The 24119-nt window shown below is 37.7% G+C and overlaps 1 protein-coding gene across 1 annotated transcript in view; it reads left to right on the top strand.

Moving 5' to 3' along the window:
* LOC120518304 (formin-like) overlaps positions 1-24119 on the top strand; it is a 509433-nt gene that overhangs the window by 29757 nt on the left and 455557 nt on the right. Inside the window, exon 3 of the mRNA XM_039741029.1 lies at positions 8941-9002. Within this exon, the coding sequence (XP_039596963.1) occupies positions 8941-9002 (62 nt within the window). The remainder of the gene's footprint in view (positions 1-8940; positions 9003-24119) is intronic.

Raw genomic sequence — 24119 nt, 5'->3', positions numbered from 1 at the left:
AATAACAATATTAATTCCCCCAGTTCCCCTTCAAGAGATGATAAATAGATCCACAAATGTCCAATGTTCTGTCCTGCAAATGCGGGCAGGCCAAACAAGGTGTCCTGAAAATTGCGGACTACAATCACAATCACCTCTTCATCATAAAAGACATACAGTCAGTCCTGCGCCATGATACAATATAAGTCCTTTGAAATAACTCACCTGAGTCTGAAGGAATTATCAGAACGTTTGATTCCCCGATCAAAAGAATACCTTCCACCTTCTGCCAGGACTGTAGGAGCTCCTAGACTTCTTGTATGGCCAGTGCAGTAACTGATCTGCTTTTTTTCTCTCCGATTCTCTTTTCCCTTTTCTCCTCTTCTTCCTTCTCTCTTAAAAACAGCGCGCTTTATGCAAATGACTCCCGAAAGAAAACAGTAAAACCGGAAGTTCCACCTCTGGGGCTACGCTGTCAATCTCTGGATGTAAGCATATTCCCTACAACACCAGATCGACAGCAGAAAACATATTATATTTATGTGGCAGCACTACAACAGTCTTGGATGGAATACCAGTAAATCACAGATCAGACATTCATTTGCCTTCTTTATCAAATTCTGGGTATATTTTCTGCACTGCCCAGTGTGTTTTTCCTGCATCTACTATTGAAGGTGAGCTTGGATTTGTCAGTGGATACAGAATAAATGGTGCACTATTTAATCTCATTAAATGTGGATAGACAAATGGATTATGCTACAATAGCAGCAGCAGTGCATTCTTAGCATCATTTTATTTCAGATTGACATAAAGGATAAGGATTTGAGGAATAACTTTGTTTGGCTTTGATGTTTCCAGTCCCGGCTGCTATAATTCACAAGTCATTTCTGTTCCTAAAGTAATTCATTGTGGTGTTAATGTTTTTAATTTAATGCTGCTTTCTGTTATGTTTGTTTTGTACAATATGTAGCATTTCTCTCAGCTCTTGGAGATTTTTTTTCATATATCCTTTATAATAAGCTGTTGTTTGGCTGTAGAAAGTGGAATTGGCATACATTTCTGAATGGCAAAAGTTGTCTCTAGTTGTCAGTAGAATGTCATCCATACAGGTGCTATAATTAGTAGGTACTTGGCCTACGTTATTAGCTAATATACTGTCCTTCCTGGCCTGGAATTAACCATACATTACCTATGTGATTACAGGCATTACATCTCCTTTGTGCTGCTGATCCAGGCTATAGAGAGCCTCTGTTGCACTCCCATACAGGCACTCTTATCATCATCATGCAACACATACATTTTTTCTTGGTTGCTCATTCTTGATTTTACTTGTTCCATTGGTCTATACTTTATCTCTTTGTGTTTTCTACCTCCCTCGTTTTTAACAATGTTTGCTAAATAATATAAACTTTTTGATGATTTTGACATCCTTGCTTTTTTAGTTGTTTATGAATGTCTCATGAGCACCCTGGATTATTCACAGTTTTTGCAAAGGGCAAAATTCGGGTTGTTATGTCTTAGGCTAGGGAAAGTCAGTTCTCAATATGTGGGCATGATGCCATTTGATAGTGGATGCCCTAATATGTAGGGCATAGAGTACTGTGTTTCTAGGAATAACAAACCAAATGTCACGAGGCAGGAATCTACTAAGTTCTTGAATTACTCACTTTTTATGTCACGAGGAACTCAGTGATTTCTGCTTTGAAATGCTACTGCAGATATATATCCCATAAAGGATTTTGAAGAGCATTTGGACATTAGAACAATCTAGGTAAGAACAGGCCATTCAGCCCAATAAAGATCACCAGTCCAATTCACTTAATTCTTCTAAAACAGTATCAAATCAAGTTTTGAAAGTCCCAAAATTCCTAATGTCTATTACACTATTTGGTCACTTATTTCATGTGTCCATGGTTCTCTGTGTAAAAAAAACATTCTTAATGATTGTGAGAAATGTACCTTTTAACATGTTTCCAACTGCATCCCTATGTTCTTGTTGAACTCATTTTAAAGCCACAATCCACTGGATTCACTGGACTAATTCCCTTCATAATGTTAAGTACTTTGAATACTTCAATAATTTATCCCCTTAATCTTCTTTTGTGTGAAGTGAAAGGCTCAGCTCTTTGTCTTTTCTCATAATTCATTCCCTAAAGCCCTAGAATCTGCCACTGTTCTCTGGAATTTTTCCTGCACTGCTGAAGTCCAAAACTGTACACAGTACTCTAGATGAGGCCTCACCTTTGCATTATAAAGCTTGAGCATACCCTCCTTGGACTAGTACTCCACACATCAGGGAGCTATTCTATTAGCCTTCTTAATAGCTTCTGAGCACTGTCTAGCAGTTGATAGTGTTGAGTCCACTATGACACTTTAAATCCTTCTCATGAGGTGTACTTTCAATATTAAGACCTCACATTGTGTATTCAAACCTAACATTTTTACCTCCTACATATAATACAGTACTTTACATTTATTTCCATTAAATTTAATCTGATGGAAATCTGCTGAAGCCTTTGTGCTTTCCAAGACCCTTTGTAATGATTCAACTGATTTTAGATGATCAGCCAATCCATTTAGCTTGGTATCATCTGCAAACATAACCCGCTTGTTACTTATATTACTATCCATATCATTTATATAATTTAAAAATAGCAGCGGCTTAAGCACTGATCCTTGTGGGACATCACTTTTAACGTCAGCCAATTCTGATAAGGCTCTTTACACTATCACCCTCTGCTTCCTGTGGCAGAGCCAATTGTGCACCCATCTACTTCTTTTAGACTGATACCCAATCTCTCATGTGGCACCTTATTAAATACTTTCTGAAAGTCAAGATAAAGAATATGTTCCACTTTATTCATATCCTTTTGTTGCTTCCTTACAGAAATCCTTCATGTTGGTAAAAATGAACCTTGTCATGCTGACTGTTCAGTAAAACTGTTGTTCTTTCCATGTGCTGCTTAATCTTTTCCTTAATAATTCCATCCATTAATTTACCTGTGATGTACATTAAGCTTACTAACCAATAGTTAGTTGGATCTGCCTTATCATCTTTTTATGTAATTGGATAATTTTGTTATTTTGCAGTCCTTCGGAAAATCCCCAATGTGCAGTAACTTCCTACAAATATGTCTCAAGGATTTATATACAGTATGTACTCGCTAACCTCCTTAAGACCTCAAAGTAAGCCAAAATGTGCTACTTTGATATTGTTTAAAAGTCTCACTAGCTTACAGAGCTAACCAAATCTAGATTCATGGAATGAGTTTGGTTGGAATTTCAATTGGCATTGAGAAAGTGTAGTTACAGAATTGCTGACAGGTATCAGAAGTTGAATTAGACAATTTGATGCCTAGAAATTGGGCAGCAATGGCAAAGCCTGCCTAGCTAAATCCTGTGAGTAGCTAGATTTTGGTTCTCTATGTTTAATTCTTTAAGATAGTAAACTGATTACTCCATTGATGATTGTTTACCCTTGAATAAAATCATGATAAATAAGCAGACTATCCTGTTCCTCAGGTTCTTTTGGTTAACTAATGGCTAATCTGTCTTAATATTTCTCATAGATATTTTTGTTTTAGAATGTAAAGTTGTTACTTCGAAAGATGGTTACTTCTCCTGTCTCATAGTCCCAGATTTATGTGTTCATAATCTTGCATAGAAACTAACTTTGTGCTGTTTTAAATATACATCTCAAAATGAGTAGTCATTCAGATACCTTTCACATTACAATGATGCGCAGGACCAGTTAATTGACGTCTCAAAGTTAGCCCTATGTGGGTGTGTGCTTAAGAATACCCTATAATACATTGGCATCCTGTCTAGTGTGTGTTTATGTTCTGCATCAAATTCACTCCAGTTGGATTTGACTCTGTGTTTCAGAACTAACTGTTAAATCAGTCCAACTTTGATCTTAATAATTCCCCTTCTTAGGGATCCTTTAGTGAAGAGACTCCGGAGCCCTGTTTTAAACTTTATCCCTCTATCAATTTTTTAAACAGAACTATAACTTATTTGTAAAAGCATAATGTTTTTGGATCAGTGAGACGTTAGACAGGCTGCCCACAGCATATCACAATCATATGAAAAACAAGACAGAAGATAGTGATCAACTTGGGGACAGAAGAAAAAAATACAAAATGCACAGGACACTAATTGATTTTTGGCTTGCTATAATTTCATCAGTGTTTTGAACTGTAGGTCCTCAGAGAGTTTGGTATCAATGGGATGCTGACTCACCCTAGAGTATATGTTAAACTCTTTGGATGTCAGTGGCACACTGCACAATTTTTTTACTCACTGTCTACTAGATGCAAAGAAATAATACTTTCACTGTGGACATTTTGATAAGCCACAGAGGAGGCCCTTGTGTGAAGTTAAAGTACATTGTTACATACTTGGTAGACATTATGTTCAATTGAAATTTTTACATTCACTTTTAAACGTTACGTTTACTTAAGATAAGGTCAGGTAAATTGTATCATTCTACATTTTTTGGCCATGTGCCTTAAACGTAAATTACAAAGTTAACAGGCATGAAGAATAATGAAAAATGGAATATAGGATGAAATATGTGCACTATCATAAGTTGGGAATAGTAGGGAAAGGTTATTTTATATATTTCTGTTAGCTGAATACTTTTACATCTGCTCTGGAACTCTGACAGTTGCATGAGTGTGCAGTTTGCTGGTCACTTACTCTGCCTCCTCCTACAAGATTCATGGTTCAGGTTCTTCAGTTTTCCTTCATAATCCACAAGCAAACTGCAACACCTAAATTATTGCATTGGTCACTGTCCTATGTGAAAACCTGCCTAAAGTTGTCTGATGTTGAGATTGAGGGCTGTCTCCTTCACTAGATCTTGCTGATTTAGCTTTGATCCTTGCATCACTTTTCAGAACCTTTTTTTCTAGTTCCATATCTTGTCAACTTCTGTTTATTATGCATTTTTTCCCAGAATACATTTTTAATTTTGAGTCAAGATTTAGAAGTTCCAGGTATGCTATAATATATTTTAAGACCAAGCACCTTGTTAAATCAGTTTAAAGTTTTTCTTTTTTTGTATTTATATTGTATCTATTTAGAATACCCCCACACTGCCATAATTAGCACAGTTGCAACTCTGATCCAGGGACCTGGGTTCAGTGTCCATCCTGGCCACTTGATGTGTTTATAGCATATGTTCTTTCAAATTTAGCCATGGTTCTTTCTATGTACTTAATATTCCTGTTATATTTCAAAGACACATAGAAGTGAGTGTGTGTGTGAATGTGCCCTGCCATGGAATGACATCCTATCCAATGGCTGATATCTGCCTTACCCCCAGTACTCCTGTGATAGGCTTTGGCACTTAGTGACCCCATTTTAGATTAAGAGAGTTCAAAAAATAAATCAGATTTTCCTCTACAGCCATTAAATAAAAGAAATCAGCTGCTATACCAAGAAAACATTTCAACATGTCACATACAAATCACACTTTTCTCTCAAAGACCTTCCCCCACTTCTTGTGAATACTAGGTTGATGGGCCCCTCTGCTGAAGCAGCTAATGTTACAGCAGTGGCCTCTTGCTGGAGTTGGTGGTAGTCTATGAACACAAAGAATCCCTTGGTTTCTAAAGCGGTCAATACTTAACAAGAGAAGAGACGAGCAGTGTGTCTGCTGATAAAAGGGTGTCTGCTTTCATGACCCAGATAAGGATTCTTTTGGGAGCCTAGAGGCATCATGACAAAGAAAGTCTATTCAAGGTAAAGAGCTAAAACTTTCCAATTGTTTCTCTTGACTTTTTTTTCAGAGGTACCTTCTTTAACAGATTATGCACTGCATACAGTACTTCATGTTAGTTTATGTGGTTTTACCTTACGCTAGGAGTAAACCCTGCATATTCCTGATCTGGATTTGGTACAGAGTAATATTTAAGAGGCCCTTATACTTAAGGAGTTAGAGAAAATAGTTAAATGTATTTTGTAGAGCACTTTTCACAGTGCAAACTGTTGTACAATACCATACATCTCAAAAAAGAACATAAAACTAGGTCAAATGCAATAGAATAATTCATTGAATGGTGTAAAAGGTAGCCTACCTGGGAAGGTGTTACCAAATGTAAAGATGCCACAGAACAAAGTTAGGACCTAGCTCAGAGAGAGAGAAAGAAATTGATACTGACTAGCTAAGTACTTTTTTGGGCCAGCATATTTAGGCTGAGGCTGCCATGACTCTGTAGGTATGGCTCTGGAAGAAGATATTATGAGGACAGAAGAGATTAAGGAGTGGGGAATCATGATGGACTGGCAGGAATCTAGCATACAGTATCAAATAAAGTCAACTTGGAGAATGGCAGAGAGACTAGGCAGACAGGCAGTCAATGCCAATGAGAAAAGAAAACGGAAGTAAAAGAAGATGTGAAAACCAGTCCCTCATTAAACAAACGCTAGTTAAACACTAGTGCGTTACTTTCTAAACAATAAGCCGTGGATTACTAAGGAGGTAAAAGTTCTCCTGAATGAGATAAAGAGAACTTTCAAATCAAGTGACAAAGAGACTCAGAAGGAGATACAGCTTGTGGTAAAAGGCTGAGTGAAGGGAAGGAAGCTTACAAAGCTAAAATAGGAAACAAACTCACTCAGAATTACATGAAGATGTCTGGAATGGACTGGGAATAATTACTGGACTCAAACAATCCAGGGCTAAGGAGGTAGAAAGGGATGTGGGCAAAAGTAACACCCTGAAACAGTTTTTAATCAACCCTTTCAGCCTCTGCCACCTTCTTCCAATAACCAGTCTCCCCATACCATCCACTACATCAACAACTTCTGCCACATCAACTTCGAATGGCCAGTGACAAGTCCACCTCTGACCATCAGTATGGGCTGTCTATAATTCAAGACCAAGTAAGAAGACAACTGAGGAAGCTACACACAGGAAAAGCTGTGGGACCAGATGGAGTTAGTCTTTGATTTCTTAAGGCCTATGCTGACCAGCTTTGTGGTGACCTCTGTCAACTGCTTCAGAAAGTTCCACTGCTGTGGAAAACATATTGCATTGTTCCCATTCCAAAGAATTTTGTTCTCTTGTGGTAGACCACCTGGACCTGCTTCAGCTTTACTGTTGAACAAAGATTAGAGTGGAGGATACAGTTATCTATCTGCTTCACAAAGCTTATTCTCACCTGGACAAAGCTTACAGCACTGTGAGGATTATGTTTTTTGATTTCTCCAGCACCTTCAAAGCCATCTGGCAATTCCTGTTAAGGGGTAAACTCAGAGATATGAAGGTGCCAAGAGTCAATGGTGTCCAGGATAATGGACTCTATGTTGGGCAGACCACAGTTTGTGAGACTCAAGGACTGTGTGAGCAACACTGGAGCACCACAATGAATAGTCCTATATCCTTTTCTCTTTACTCTCTACACCACAGATTATAAATATAACAGCAGGTCATGTCACAGATGTGTTCGATAGATTCTGCACTTATCGGGGGTGTATTGAGAAAGGAGAAGAGACAGAGGAGAGAAGTCAGGTGGAGAGGTTTGCTTCTTGGTGCAAAAAGAATTGTGTGCATCTTAACATCTACAAAACCAAGGAACTAGTTTTTGACTTTCACCGCTCTAAAGAGACTTTATGTCCTGTCACTATTCAAGGAGTGGATGTAGAGGTGTTCCACTCTTACAAGTACTTGGGGGTCCACATTGGTAAAAGGTTGGACTGGTCTTGTAACACAGAGGAACGATATAAGAAAAGGCAGAGCAGGCTCTTTTTCCTAAGGAGACTACATTCCTTTAATGTGGGAAGTGACATTATTCAGATCTTCTATAAATCTGTGATGGCCAGTGTGGTGTGCTGGGCCGGTAACATCACATCAAGAGGCCGACCGAATGAATAAGTTAATTTAAAGTGCAAGCTCAGTTATAGGACATACTCTGGACCCGCTGGAGATTGTAGCAAATGACAGAATTAAAACAAAACTGAGTGCCATTATGAACAATGCTGCACATTCCCTCTCTCACACTCTAACAGGGAGTATTTATGGATAACGAATTATTCAGCAGAAGTGTGTCAGGAAACATGACTGGGACTCCTTTATACCATCAGCAATATGCCGGCATAATGCCTCACTTAGAACTTAGACTGTGTCAGCCAAATCAGAACTTTTATTTCTTTTGAATTCTCTTGCTTTATACTCATTGCAGTATGTTTTTAGACCAAACTGTGTGAGTATATTTATTTATTTACTTACTTACTTAATCACTTATTTATTTATTTAAAGAGCTGGGCATAAATATAAAGTTTTATCTATTTATCTAAAAACATGAGCAATATATAGGAAAGAATGCTAAGAAAAGAGGCAAGGCTTAAGTCAAAGTCCAAGTTGGAGATGACTGGCTTAATGTTAAACAGCTGATGATACCATACAAGTGGTATGATTTAGAAATGATCACATAGTACCATATGATTTTCAGGGTCTTATAACTGGGTGCTGCCTCTTTTTATTTGTATTTATTTATTGACAGATGTAAGATCTCAATGATGAGGAGTTAGTAAAGAGCATGTAGGAAGTAATTTGTTTGAGTTATGGAGCTCTTTCAGTGAAAGAGATGTCTTATCCATAGTGGGGAGCATTTGTGTTCATTTTGGTGTTTTCACCCTCATGCTGAATGTGTTTTTTGTAACTGTTTGTGTATGGTAAGCCAAGTTTGAAATGGAAGGCTCCATTTGGACTATTGCACTTCTTGCTGAATTGTTAAAGAGCTGCCACATTGTAGTATGTGATAGGAAATCATTGTCTTGAAAGTTGTGTCTCTCTTGCTAAGGACAGTGATGTCTGTAGAATTATTCCTGATAAGCTGACAGGGTAGATTTAGTTGATTTTACTGTATAAGTGTGTCTCAATAAAATAATGTAACATCATTATGGCTATGGACATTATTTTACTAAGAGCATGTTTCTCCTTGGCTTCTACAGAACATCAAGCTGCACTCCTACAGTTAAAGAGAGAATGTAAAGAAGAGGTTGAACAATTACATGTAAGTATCAGCAAATCATTTGACTGCTGTATATTAAGAGAGCATGGGGAAAATTAAACTGACGAAGAATAGTCTTCCATAAATGGCATGCTGTAGGTTTTGGAGCTGCTTCCATGTTCATATACAGTACACTGCAGGTACTAGAATGTACAAAGTATAAATTAGTGTTTGAGTGTTTGAGGATAGTGGGATAAGCACCACTTTAAAGTGCCCAGTCTAAACAAGTCCCAACAGAGCTCGTGTGTGTTGTATCAATAGGAAAACATATTAGAAATAAACAACCTTAGGGAAATGGGCATTTTGAAATCTGAACCTATTCACTTTTTAAGTAGGGGTTTTGATGCATTTTGAATCAATTTTAAAGATATTATGTACATGTTGAAGTTATTTATTTTGCATACTCTTGCAACATTTTAGTATTCATAATCATTGTGTAAAAAGAGTTGTTACATTACTGCACCACAGCTTGTGTAGAATTAGTTCACCGTATAGAGCACGGTTATTGAGCAAAGACCTGTGAATCTCGACTGGGCCTTCCTTTATTCCTTTCGCCAAGGCTCTGAAGTGAAGAGATCCATTTCTTATTTTCATTTTGTCATGAGATGTCTCATTGCCTGAGATGGGGCCTGAGCTGCCTCAAAAGCTTCCATATTGTAATTTTTTTAGTTAGCCAATAAAAGGTGTAATTTTGCTCGGCTTCTCATTGCATCCATAATGACTAATATGGTATACTACACCCTACTATTAATTATTTTCATTTTGAACCTACAGACCTCCACATTGTTTTTTCTCTTGTTATGAAACAAACTATAATTACAGTCACATCAATTGTATCTTATAATTATCAAAGATACCCCCTTGATATTGGGTATTTGTCATTGATCAAAACATTTGAAAACAAAAATGAAGCAATAGCAGTCATTGACACGTTTATGTCAAAATATGTGGGATGGAGAGTTATCCCCACTACTATATCATTGAAACAAAAATAAATAAATCCATTGAAACAATCAAATACTGTATGTAATTATCGACCTTCTCATAAACATATGTGACTGGTAATGCTTGTACAGTAAATGATTAATTAACTGTGACTCTGGATTTAAAGTTGTCTATTTAAAGTCTGTGTATTTTGGTTTCTTTAAAAAAAAATCACAGTCACTTTTCTTGTGTTGAGACTTTTCTTTTGTGGGTGCCATGCTTTCTTCCTTTGTAAATGTGGTATGTATAATTTCTTGCATTTATTAGATTAAAATTTGTGAAAATGTAACAGCTGTTGCAAAGTAATGTATGGGTACAGATGTGTTTAATGTGCATTATATTAAACCACTTAGTCAATGTTAGCCATGATACTCATCTGACCCAAATTTCTAACCTTTAAGAGTAATTACGTTGCATTTTTTATTTTTTGGTGTATGATATTTGAGATGCACATTTCCTTCCAACATATTTAAAAGTGTGCATCCATGATTCATCTGTCTTAATGATAAGGGTGTGTCAGAAATTTCAGCAAGCCAATGAGATATGAGTTTTTGATGTGGCATTGTATTAGCAATTCCAAAGACACATTGTGAACATGGCTGATTTTTAGTTAACGTTGCATTTTAAAACTTTGTGACTTTTGCATTTTAAGGCTGCTTTCTATAGACATGGAGACTGTGTTGATGTGCATTTGCTTTTTTCCAGTCCTAAATTATCAGTGTTGAAAATAAACACATGCATGGATGTTGCTTAAGATGTTAAACGAAAATGTTAAAGTTATGCATAATTAATTCTTGGTTGGTTTAAAGATAACTTTGCACCACAAGAGGTGAAACTGCAACAGAGGAATACTATTGCATCTTTGGTGTTTGGGGCTGCCACAGCTGTGCTTTAAGTGCGCTTTTCAAGCACAAATAATGAAAAGACTAAAGGGAACACTGATTTATAAGAGAATGATCTCTAATCTTGATGTATGTGTTAAATTGGTAGTCTGAGAAATCCTTAATCGTAGAAAGGCTAGATATGACATTAGTGAAATGAAAGAAATGAGTGATATTATCGGTAGATAGGGATGTAGATGTTTTTGGTTTAATAGGACATTTTACATTAAAGAGAAAGGGATGGTACAAGAGACTGTTCATTTCAGTTAGTTCAGCCTGAATTTTTTAAACTCATTGAGTTCTGTAAGTTTTAACTTCTTGTATTAATCCATTCGGCTCGCCTTTAGTGGGAGGAAGGACTCACATAGGTAATATTAGCCTTTATTACAATAACAATCTTGACCAAACCAACACAAACAATTGCGTAAATTTTACTTCATTTATTAAGAAAGCCATGGCTAAAATTTAGTTATTCTTAATCTATACTGGTTTGATATTTCCTTTCTCATGTGCCAGCCAACCATTAGGCATTCTTTCCAAACTAAGAACTAATAATTCCTTTCTCTCATTCATTGCTTGATTTTTTTCATTTGATATATGTTGTTAATCCCTGAAGTGAAATTGTCTCTTCGCATGACCTTTGGTCATAGAATTCATAATTTAAGTCTGTGTTTTAAGAATATTGCACAAATACAAGACTGAACATCACTAATTCAATAAACCTTTATCTTCATATTCAGAAACAAGAGCAGACCCATAAAAGAAGACTAAGCATTATTTATTCATTATTTTGTCCTGTTTGTATTTTAATTAATTAATTCTTTATACAGCTGGAAAGCTGTTACTATATGAGTATTGTGACACAATGCTATTTAAATATGTTGTCCTTGTATTAGGATATATTATAAAAGCAAATAATCCATTATTGCACTCATTCACTGAACCATTCGCATTTTCAATTTCTGAATCAAACTGCCAATCAATAATATAAATCAGTCAGTTTGTATTTAATTTATTCTATCCCACCCCATCCTACCTTAAGCAAGTCAGAGCTTAAATTCTAAAAAAGCAACTCATTCCGGTATGAGCAATCATTCAAGCACCCATTGCTCTTCGTGCTTTGCAAGTTGTTGTGTGGATGGGTTTGTGTTGTGCTGCAGTGAACATTTCAGATTTGCTGAAACTTCTTTGCTTTTAATAAATGTTGTCAAAGTCTTATCAATATTAAGCAGTCAGTATCTATCAGTTCTTTGATTTTGTTATGCATAAACTGAGTATCTTTAATGTAAAATTACATTCTCAAACCCGATTAATCAAATTCAAAGTTGGGGTCAGGAAAAAATCCTGGCATCATTGGGCACAAGGCAGGAATCTACCCTGTATAATGCAGCACCCCATCGTGTGGCCCAAACACATGCACTCACAATCAGATTGGGCCAGTTTGGAATTTTAAATTAACCCAACCTTTCAGAAAGTAGGAAGGAAAATAAAACAGAGTGCCCTGAAATAAAAACACAATTGCAAATAGAAAAATGCAAAATTCACATGGAAAACAGCTAGGCTATGGAATAGAATTATGGGATGGCGGCACTGTGCTGTCCACTTGAGTATATATAATACATCTAAATAGTCTTTTACACTTGAGGAAAGCCAGGATGGGGTGAAATGTTATAATCACTCCCACCTAGTGTCAATGTTAAACCCCATGTTAACTGTTCTTAAGTGTAAATCTGGCTCATGCTAACAGTTGTCATTTACCTCATGATTCGTTCAGTGGTTATGATGACATTTTGAAACATGCTATTGGATCTTACTATTGACCATTAAAAAATGATGAAAATGCTCCAAAATAATCGAAATGTTCATTGTTCTCAGTTAAGGAGATTTAGATCTGTCTTGGTAGGCAATATGCATTACCCATTTTCTTTTTTTTTGTTTCCTTTTTGTATGTGTATTACCGAATTTTTCAGCACAACTAATGTGGAGCATTATTAAAAACCATATTTTTCAAAACAAGTTAGATTATGTCCGTCCTGGCTTTAGACATAGTTTTCACTTGTTAGGTATTCTGCATGGCTGGAAAAACTCCAGATACAGTGATGAGGAGCGATTAATCTGTTATGTCATTTAAATTACAAAGTACAAATAGTTTTTGCATTTGTGGGCCTTTTTGTGGTGACTTTCCATATTCATGTGTGTCACTGAGGTCTGTACCAAGGATGATAAACATTTCCACAGATACCACTTGAAGTTTGTGAATATCTCATGATGTGAAGGATTATTTATGCCAGAAACACTTCATGTGAGAAGAAACAGACTCCGTTATGGCTGCTGTAAATAACATTGCAGTTCTTGAAGGACAACAGCAGAGGTCACTCCACACCACAGGTCTAGCCGAGACTTTATTGCTGCTTTTTAGTAGACCCAATACACACAGGTTTGTAGATAGATAGCATTCAGCACATCATAGATCATTCTTTTGATTGTGCAGGAAGAGATGCAAAATAGTAACAAATGAATTTGTGAAACAAGTCTGTTTTAACATTATTGCACAACATTACAGGCTTGAATGAGGAAGATATTTTCCTTACACTAAAGCTTGCATTTCCATAAAGGTTTCATGATAGTGCCATTAACATATTGTTTTGAATTTTAGTGATAGTTCGGCATAAAGTTATACAGTGGCTTGCAAAAGTATTCGGCCCCCTTGAACTTTTCCAAATTTTGTCACATTACAGCCACAAACATGAATCAATTTTATTGGAATTCCACGTGAAAGACCAATACAAAGTGGTGTACACGTGAGAAGTGGAACGAAAATCATACATGATTCCAAACAATTTTTACAAATAAGTAACTGAAAAGTGGGGTGTGCATAATTATTCAGCCCCCTGAGTCAATACTTTGTAGAACCACCTTTTGCTGCAATTACAGCTGCCAGTCTTTTAGGGTATGTCTCTACCAGCTTTGCACATCTAGAGACTGAAATCCTTGCCCATTCTTCTTTGCAAAACAGCTCCAGCTCAGTCAGATTAGATGGACAGCGTTTGTGAACAGCAGTTTTCAGATCTTGCCACAGATTCTCGATTGGATTTAGATCTGGACTTTGACTGGGCCATTCTAACACATGGATATGTTTTGTTTTAAACCATTCCATTGTTGCCCTTGCTTTATGTTTAGAGTCGTTGTCCTGCTGGAAGGTGAACCTCTGCCCCAGTCTCAAGTCTTATGCAGACTCCAAGAGGTTTTCTTCCAAGATTGCCCTGTATTTGGCTCCATCCATCTTCCCATCAACTCTGACCAGCTTCCCTGTCCCTGCTGAACAGAAGCACCCCCAGAGCATGATGCTGCTACCACCATATTTGACAGTGGGGATGGTGTGTTCAGAGTGATGTACAGTGTTAGTTTTCCGCCACACATAGCGTTTTGCATTTTGGCCAAAAAGTTCCATTTTGGCCTCATCTGACCAGAGCACCTTCTTGCACATGTTTGCTGTGTCCCCCACATGGCTTGTGGCAAACTGCAAACGGGACTTCTTATGGTTTTCTGTTAACAATGGCTTTCTTCTTGCCACTCTTCCATTAAGGCCAACTTTGTGCAGTGCACGACTAATAGTTGTCCTATGGACAGATTCCCCCACCTGAGCTGTAGATCTCTGCAGCTCGTCCAGAGTCACCATGGGCCTCTTGGCTGCATTTCTGATCAGCGCTCTCCTTGTTCGACCTGTGAGTTTAGGTGGTCGGCCTTGTCTTGGTAGGTTTACAGTTGTGCCATACTCGTTCCATTTCTGAATGATCGCTTGAACAGTGCTCCGTGGGATGTTCAAGGCTTTGGAAATCTTTTTGTAGCCTAAGCCTGCTTTAAATTTCTCAATAACTTTATCCCTGACCTGTCTGGTGTGTTCTTTGGACTTTATGGTGTTGTTGCTCCCAATATTCTCTAAGACAACCTCTGAGGCCGTCACAGAGCAGCTGTATTTGTACTGACATTAGATTACACACAGGTGCACTCTATTTAGTCATTAGCACTCATCAGGCAATGTCTATGGGCAACTGACTGCACTCAGACCAAAGAGGGCTGAATAATTACACACACCCCACTTTGCAGTTATTTATTTGTAAAAAAATGTTTGGAATCATATATGATTTTCGTTCCACTTCTTGTACACCACTTTGTATTGGTCTTTCACGTGGAATTCCAATGAAATTGATTCATGTTTGTGGCCGTAATGTGACAAAATGTGGAAAAGTTCAAGGGGGCCCGAATACTTTTGCAAGCCACTGTACATAGCAAGCATGTCTCATTTTACCAGAGACTTCGATAAACAGTAAAAGCAGAATCAAATTGTTGTGAACTATTGCCCAGTAAGACATTTTCCCAAATGTTCAGTAGATTTGTCTCAGGATAGGTTGCCCACTGTGGCACACCATACTACACAGGAATTTAAAAAAAACACTAATCAACGCAAGGCGGACACAGTAGTGCAGTGGTTACCACTGCTGCCTCCCTGCCCTAATACTTTGGCAAATCTAGGCCTCGTCTTTCTATAATCTTCAGATTTCTATAATTCTCCTCTTCTCTTTAAGCTTAACTGGCATCTCTGAGCTTGTCTGCTGTGAATAAGCACCTGTAAAGGACTAACCTCCCATCTACATTTCATTTCTGGCTTGAGCCCAGTGCTGCTAAAAGTGACAGTGGGCAGTTGTGACTGTCTTTCAGAATAAAATGGATTCAGAAAATGAGTAAATGAATGATTACTATAACCCTTAAAATGTTTTGGGAGTAGATTTAGGTCAAATTACCTTGTGAAAATTACTAGTCATAAACCAGTTTGTAATCCTAACATTTTATCAATTTCTTTCCAACTTGTCTTGAAATGTTTTCCAGCAAGATGTTAATACAAGAGCAATCTCTCAACAGACATAATTTTTAATTATGTCTGGATTATTAGGCTCATTACATTGTTAAAGGTTAACTACATCATAGTACTACGCTGATACTATATTTTTCAAGTTAATTTCATTCATTCATTTCCTCAATTTGCCTATTTCAAAAAGCTAATTTTTTGAGCTTGAGCATACAGTATATTGGTTACAGGGTAGGAGCAAACCCTGACTTGTAATACGGCTTCACTGTAAACACACTCATAGAGTTCTCTTATAGCGTCATGAATCAACCTGATCAAGATGTCTTTGGGATGTGGGAATAACATGAGAGCATCTAAAGAAAATTTGCAAAGACACAGGAAAAAGTATACTCTATTGTCAAGCCCTTTTCTCAGCCTGTGAAACACTCGAGAAACTGTATGGACGCATCTTTCATAAGACCCATGGATTACTCAGGCTGTAAAAGTGCCAAAAGCATTAGTGCCAAGTGTTATTCGGACAACGATGTAAGCGTGTCTTGTGTAAGCATCAGACCCGAGCGCTACCGGGGCAGTGGTGTGGACACGTCTTCATAATGGCATCTCATAAGAAATGCCTCTCATCAACAGAGATGACAAGGTGAATCTGTCTTCAGGCAGTGAAATTGAAACAGTCAGTGAAACCAAAAGTGATTCTGGTAAATCCACTTGCGTCACTCACACATGTGCAGGTGCTGTTTATATTATTATTATTATGCATTATTTTTATTATTATTTGTATCATTATTATATGTTCTACACTTCTGACTTTGCACTTTTAGTGTTTTGCACGTTTTACAGTACAAAGATGAGATTTAATCAAAGTGACATTTCAAGCTAAAAAAGCCATACTTTTTTACATGTTTTTCTGAGAAAAAATGTAACACTAAGTAGGTTAATTATAACATGATTTGTGGGAATGGGACATGTTCTGTGTAGGTTAAATGGGCTTTTGCAAAGGTTTGCCATGCAGTTTCTTTGCAGCTGTCCTTACACTTATGTGTGACTGGAATCTGCACACTTTGAGTCTTTTCAGAGCAGGAGTAAATAAACGAAGACTTGCCTTTTCCTTATAGTTCTGATCATTGATTATTGACACAAGCACATTTTATTTAAGAGTCCTGCTCCAGATGTTTAGATGTTCCATTTCTATATTAGTTTAAAAGGTTATTTAGCTTGGTAAATGTACTGTTATTACGTGAAGGCAGTTGTTATGTTAAGAGCCATATTACCTAACTAGCAAAAGTACTGCTTAAAATTTTTATTAAGAAGAAAATGAAACCTTTTTAAACTGAGGGAAAATATACCAATAACTGTTTGTTATGGATCTCTTTGTATACCACATTGTGAGTTCGGCCCTCCGGTTGTAATATGACCAAGCTGTGCGCTGAGCTTACTCTTGAGCATGCAACGTACAGTTGGCCATGTGAAAAGTAACCTTGTTTCAAATCTCACAGCTTGGATTGCTGCTGTCATAATCGGTTTGAGTTTCATGGTTTGTTTCAATTACGTTAGTATTTGTAGGGCTTGTGTTGAAGAGACATTCGGCATCTGTCAAGCATTGTAAGTATACAACCGGTTTCATCAATAACTTCACATCCAGCTTTTGAGAGTTTAAACATTCATAAACATCAAAGTGTCCACTACTGAAATCGTCACCTGTCAATCTAAGATGTTTAAGAGGTATTGGCGGTTGTCGAAAGGTGTAAAATATTTGGCCATTTCGGTACACTTGAAAGCGACAACCGAACAATTCAGCGGCAGCCATCAACTCACATGCAGATCCATAGGTGAAGGGCTTAAGTATTTCACTCTTATAGTGCTCCTGTGTAGTATAATTATCTCCTGTACCGTCATCAGTCCACACCTTGAACCTGTCCCAGTCATTCAATACATAAGACACAATGTTCCTCCGGATATCAAGAGTGAGCCTGATATGGCCGTGCAATATGTAACAAAGAGAATGGAAAAGGCAGGCGCCATCTCCGGGCATGGAAACCACTCAGTAAGTGACAGTTCTTTGATCGATGGTGATCACCTCGATAGACATGTTAATGGGATTACGGTTGGAACGATAAAGGAAATGGGTACCTTAACAATGTAAAGTAAGTCTAAAATACCTACACAATAACTATAATCGTAATAAACGAACAATAAAACAGCGGAGAAGCCGTGGATTAAATAAAAAGGCTGCAGCTATCAGCAGGGAGACATGAATCCCGTGGCGAAGCAAGGAAGGGAATGTAGAGACCAGGGCGACGGACTGCCTTATATAGGCAGGCAGCCAACAACGTGGGAGGCGTGAGGATGGGGGACCCAACGCCGCCTCACACGGTGATCGAGCTGCAGGCTATGGACATATATTTGTACGTAAGTAGGATTTAGTTAGCGTTGGGAACCTGCGTACCAAATTTCTTGAAGATGGGCTCATAAGTAACAAAGACCGTTGAAAAGTTCAATATGGCGGCCGACAGTGGCATCATACCACCAAAATAAGTACGTACATTGGTTTCGGTTAGCGCAGGGAAGCCGCCTACCAAATTTCGTGAAGATGGGGCTATAAATAAGAAAGTTCACCATGGTGGACGTTGTCGACCGTTATGACCGTTACGCGTTGAATTTCGAAATGAAACCTGCTTAACTTTTGTAAGTAAACTGTAAGGAATGAGATTGCCAAATTTCAACTTTCTACCTAAACGGGAAGTTGGAGAATTAGTGACGTTGGAAAGTTCAATATGGCGGCTGACAGTGGCATCATACCACCAAAATAAGTATGTACATTGGTTTCGGTTTGATGGGGCCATAAATAAAAAAGTTCAACATGGCGGATGTTGTTGATCGTTATGACCGTTACGCGTAGAAATTTGAAATGAACCCTGCTTAACTTTTGTAAGTAAGCTGTCACGAATGAGCCTGTCAAATTTCAGCCTTCTACCTACACGGGAAGTTGGAGAATTAGTGACGTTGGAAAGTTCAATATGGTGGCCGACAGTGGCGTCATACCACCAAAATAAGTACGTACATCACTTTCGGTTAGCGCAGGGAAGCCGCCTACCAAATTTCGTGAAGATGGGGCTATAAATAAGAAAATTCAACATGGCGGACTTTGTCGACCGTTATCGACCGTTAGGACAGTTACATGTAGAATTTTGAAATGAAACCTGCTTAAGTTTTGTAAGTAAGTTGTTAGGAATAAGCCTGCCAAATTTCAGCCTTCTACCTACACGGGAAGTTGGAGAATTAGTGACGTTGGAAAGTTCAATATGGTGGCCGACAGTGGCGTCATACCACCAAAATAAGTACGTACATCGGTTTTGGTTAGCGCATGGAAGCCGCCTACCAAATATCGTGAAGATGGGGTCAGCCTTCTACCTACACGGGAAGTTGGAGAATTAGTGTCGTTGGAATGGTCAATATGGCGGCCGACAGTGGCGTAATACCATCGAAATAAGTACGTACATCACTTTCAGTTAGCACAGGGAAGCCGCCTACCAAATTTCGTGAAGATGGGGCTATAAATAAGAAAATTCAACATGACGGACTTTGTCGACCGTTATCGACCGTTATGACAGTTACATGTAGAATTTCGAAATGAAACCTGCTTAAGTTTTGTAAGTAAGTTGTAAGGAATAAGCCTGCCAAATTTCAGCCTTCTACCTACACGGGAAGTTGGAGAATTAGTGATGAGTGAGTGAGTCAGTGAGGGCTTTGCCTTTTATTATTATAGATCATAAAAAAGACACCGTAGAATTATTTATGAATGAAATAAGTAAACTTGACGCCTGACATAATTTGAGAGTCTGTTTAGAGCAGTGCTAATGTAGAATAAATATAACAGATAAAAAGATGATTTTAAAAGAGGTAAGAGATGAATTCACAATTATGAACAAGAAAATAAAATATGTTGGTAAAGAGTTTCCAAGGCATAAACATCAACGAGCAAGTGCTTCAAAATGTGCTTAATCATGAAAAATAGTAGGAGAAATGTCTATGCAGCACATGGTAGATCATCAATATACAGTATGTATATTTTCAATTCTTGAAAAATGCAGAAGGAACACCATGACTGATAAGAAACATAATATGGAAAACCAGGTATGAATGCTGGGAAAGTTGTCAAATGCAGAGAATTAATAGATTTATTGGGTTTGTTACTAAACAGGTTTAACTGTAAATTCTTAAAGTAAAAAGTTGGGAAAGCCTTGAAGAAGATAGAAGTGAGGCCAACTGGAGTAATGTTGGAAATGATGGAGGCAGCTAAAACACCGGAAACTGATTGTGATTGTAAAAGAAATGAGGATCTTAGCAAATCCAGAAAAGAAGTGCCTTGTACTTATTTCAATGTTAAAATTAAATGTACATTAGCCTTACTAAGCCCTGTGGTGGGCTGGCGCCCTGCCCAGGGTTTGTTTCCTGCCTTGCGCCCTGTGTTGGCTGGGTTTGGCTCCAGCTGACCCCCGTGACCCTGTAGTTGGGATATAGCAGGTTGGATATTGGATGGATGAATGGATTGCCTTACTAAGTAACAACTCTTTTTTAAAGTTACAGGTGAAGGTAATCTCCCCACTGAACTGTTCAAAGTACATTGCTATTCATGTTATTGATGAAGATGTGGCCTCATGTATGCTTTTGACCTTGTCCTGATGATGGACATGCCTCTTGTACTGAAATATATTGTTTCTTCTGTTGTTTAGCCGAACTACTTACTTTAGACATAAAGGAAACTTTTCATTATTGAGACTGAAGAAATTTGGCTACCAAAGTAATTTCAGTAGGAACAACACCTTATCTTAGGAATTTACTACATAATTGCCTGTATGAGGATGTCAATGGGCTTCGGTTATAGTGCCGTCAGTTAATTGGTGTGAACGCTGGCCCCGGCACAGACAGACGGACAACATTTTCTCACCCATCACACTGTTTATTTACACTATGTACAATAATCATGAAAGTCACGTGCACTCACAACCCCAGTGCCTCCAGCACTGATTCCCCCAAGTCCAGGGCCCACAGTTCTGTGCCTTGCTTCCTGGCCGCCTCCTGTCCTCGCTCTCCAGCTCAGTCCGCTTCCTCCCGACTTCCACCAATGACTGGAGGGAGGCGGCCCCTTAAATAAGGCTCCCGGATGAGCCCCAGGTGTTCCGTCCTTAGCCACGCCCCAGCGTGGCGGAAGTGTCGGCTGTCTTCCTGGCAGCTCTCCGGGTGCCACACAAAGTCAACCCGTGGCCCCCAACAGAACCAGGACGGACGCCCCCTCGCGGTCTGGAGGAGGCACAAGCCCTCCTCACGTCCTCCTGGGCGTCCCGGCCGGGGGCCACATTGGGTATGTCAGAAGTGCTATGTAAATAAATACTTTTCTGTATAAAGTATTTGTATTTGTTTAACTAGGGATAAATATTATTTGTTTAACCAGGGATAAATATTATTAGTTCAGTTGAGCTTCTTACTGTTGAATACAGTATGCTCCATATAGTCCATGGTGATGTTGGTGTGAAAGAGACTGCTGCATACCTCTGTATTAAAGTCATATTCAGTAACATTACAAAGGTGATTTAAATTTGATTTGTTTAAAGCTAAAACTGTTAAAAAATTTGACTCTAAATTAGTATCAAAGACTAAAATTATTGCTGCCTCAATATATAGTGGATTTGAATAAAAGTCAACCAACATAAAACAACAAAAAGTACTACTTTTACTCATTTGAAGCACGGTCCTGTTCTCTTCTTATCACATTCTGAAAAACAGCATCTTCATCAGCTATAGAAAAATCGCACATCATTCTGTTCAGTCATGGCTTGGCTCCACTGTTTACTTTGCAGGCTACATTTGTCAGAATTGCTATTCAAAATTTATGAGAATTTTTTTGTACAATGTCAATTTCAATCACATCGGTCAAGGCATTTTTGAGATTTTTGGTTATTTTTTTCAATTGTTGGGTGTTTTATTTTACCCCTAAATATTGATATATTGAAATGTCCTGCTGGACTAGATGTACTATCCTGACAAATTTCAGCCTTTTAATTAAACAGGAAATAGTATTTTTGTTGATGAGTTAGTGAGTAAGTGAACTTTGTATTTTACATACAGTATATAAAGAGTCCTTACAAATCTGTGTACAAAGTTTAAAAATGTGTAGTCAAATTTTAACAGCATCACAATATCCATCAAAAGTTGTGCTGATATTAATGCAAGTAAACCAGTGATAAGAGACTTACAGCTCAATGGTTTTCATGAATAAGTTTTACAAGATCAGCTGTCTGAAAAATACTTTTGGGAGCATTAATACATTTGAATTACATGGCAATTTCAATAGCATAAGCCAAAATAAATGTTTTAAAACATGTCAATTTCTCTAGTCACAAAGCAGTATGTGAGTAAGTCACCATTTTGAGAATTGTATTATTTCTTAGTTGCATTGGATTACTGCACATTATTTTGAGAAACAAAATTAATACATGAAGAAAACAGTAGTAGTGGAGCAATTATGGCACATGACTGCTTTTGCTCAACAGCCAAAATCAAACCAAAACAAGGTGATAGTGGTTGTCATGGACTTTTTCATCAACTTTTATCATCTCACTCTTACATTGGACAGTGGCATATGTGCTGTTAATCAGAGAAACCGGAAGAAATGATACCCAGTGATTCATTAGGATCTGAACATATCCTGGAACGTACATTATCATTAGCATCAGCTTCAATGTAGGGGGCAACCCTGTACATTTTGGTAGTGTAACTTCTGAGCCAATAAAGAGTAATGTAATCGTCACTGCATTGATTTGAGAGGACACTGGAAGAGACAGAGATGAACTTGTAACGTTTGCACAGACTGTGATCAGGCCATGATTTGAACCCAGGATGCCACATTTGTAATGCTCTAGCAGTTCATTATTTTAGTTATATTGTTACTGTATGTATTGCTACAACTCTTGATATTTTTAATCATGTGTCCATTATATAACATTATTATTTCAGTCCTCCATAGCCCATTGGTCTGCCTTGCTGTAGTTTACTTCACTTTTCCTTTGTTAAGAGCATTAAACCATTGTGACAGTAGAATTTAAAATGTATTAGTTATATGTTTTCTGTAAATAAATACTGTATATCTTGCATTAATATACATATACAGTATATAGTGCAGGGAATTTTGTAGTTTACTCCCACTAAATTTGTAAAGCTATGCTGTGCTCTGAACCTGTCTTTGAAGAAAAGCCCTTATTGCGATAATGTATTTAAAAAAGAAATACTGACATTTGAAGAACAAAATCATAGGCAGTTGTTCACATCCTTAACTGCTAATATATGACACAGCCGAGTGGAGTTAGTTTTGTGAATCACACATTAAAATTCACCGCCAATTTTATTGTCTTTAATTCTCAGTCTGGAAATAATTAGAGGTGCCGATGAGCTTGTCATGAAGTATCAGTAAGTCCCCAATTTCCTGATATTAAACAAAAAAAACAGACAGATGCTTGTGGGCAAAGATCTGTTAGTGTTTTAAAGGTAAATGCAGGATGTCAAAGCATTGGCAGCTAAAGTCTGGAACAGCTGTTTGGCAAATCACAAACTTGACATTTTTTCTATATCTTTCCATTTTAGCACTGGATGTAAATAATGCAGTGGGGTGACCTGGTTTATTATGCTTGGACTCCATTTACTGGAAATGCATGGACAGGTCATGTGCAGCAAATGTCAGCATTATACATACTTTAATTCATTGTTGACTTGATGAATGGCCTCATTTACCTTTTTTCCAATAAACACACTTATATGCATGTAGAACTGCATCTGGGCTCAAGGTAGGAAACCAATCCAGGACAAGGTTATTGGTTATTATCTGGTTATTGTCCATTAACAGACACATACCCACATGTTCCCAGTTAACCTGACTTATATGTCTTTGGAGATAGGGTCCCCCAAGTGCCCAGTAAAAACCCACCAATGGTAACTACTTCCTTAACAAGCCATCCTATATTGTGTGTGTGTAATTATATGTAGAGTCATGTGAAAAGATAAGTACACCCCATGGAAACTTCACTTTTTCAACATATTTGAAAAGGCAAATATTAGATCTTCATGCAAACAGTGTCTATAGATAAAGGAGACATACTTGAAGAATTGACACATCAGAGTGACATGGTGTAGTCACTCTTATGTTCTAAATTAACGAAAATACATGTTTCTCACATAGAAAACCTAAGTACACCACAACATTTATCACAACTTTAAATACATTAAATTAGAATCAGCTATTCCGTGTTAGGCGCAAATTATTAGAAGCTCCTCATGGAGTAAGTAGGTGGAACCAAAGATTTCTAAGGTCTGGTGTTCTCTTTGCTATTGATGTGTGTG

Source organism: Polypterus senegalus, chromosome 18, assembly GCF_016835505.1.
Source record: "Polypterus senegalus isolate Bchr_013 chromosome 18, ASM1683550v1, whole genome shotgun sequence".
In the NCBI taxonomy this organism is placed as follows: domain Eukaryota; kingdom Metazoa; phylum Chordata; class Cladistia; order Polypteriformes; family Polypteridae; genus Polypterus; species Polypterus senegalus.
This window is presented reverse-complemented; position numbering and strand designations above follow the sequence as displayed.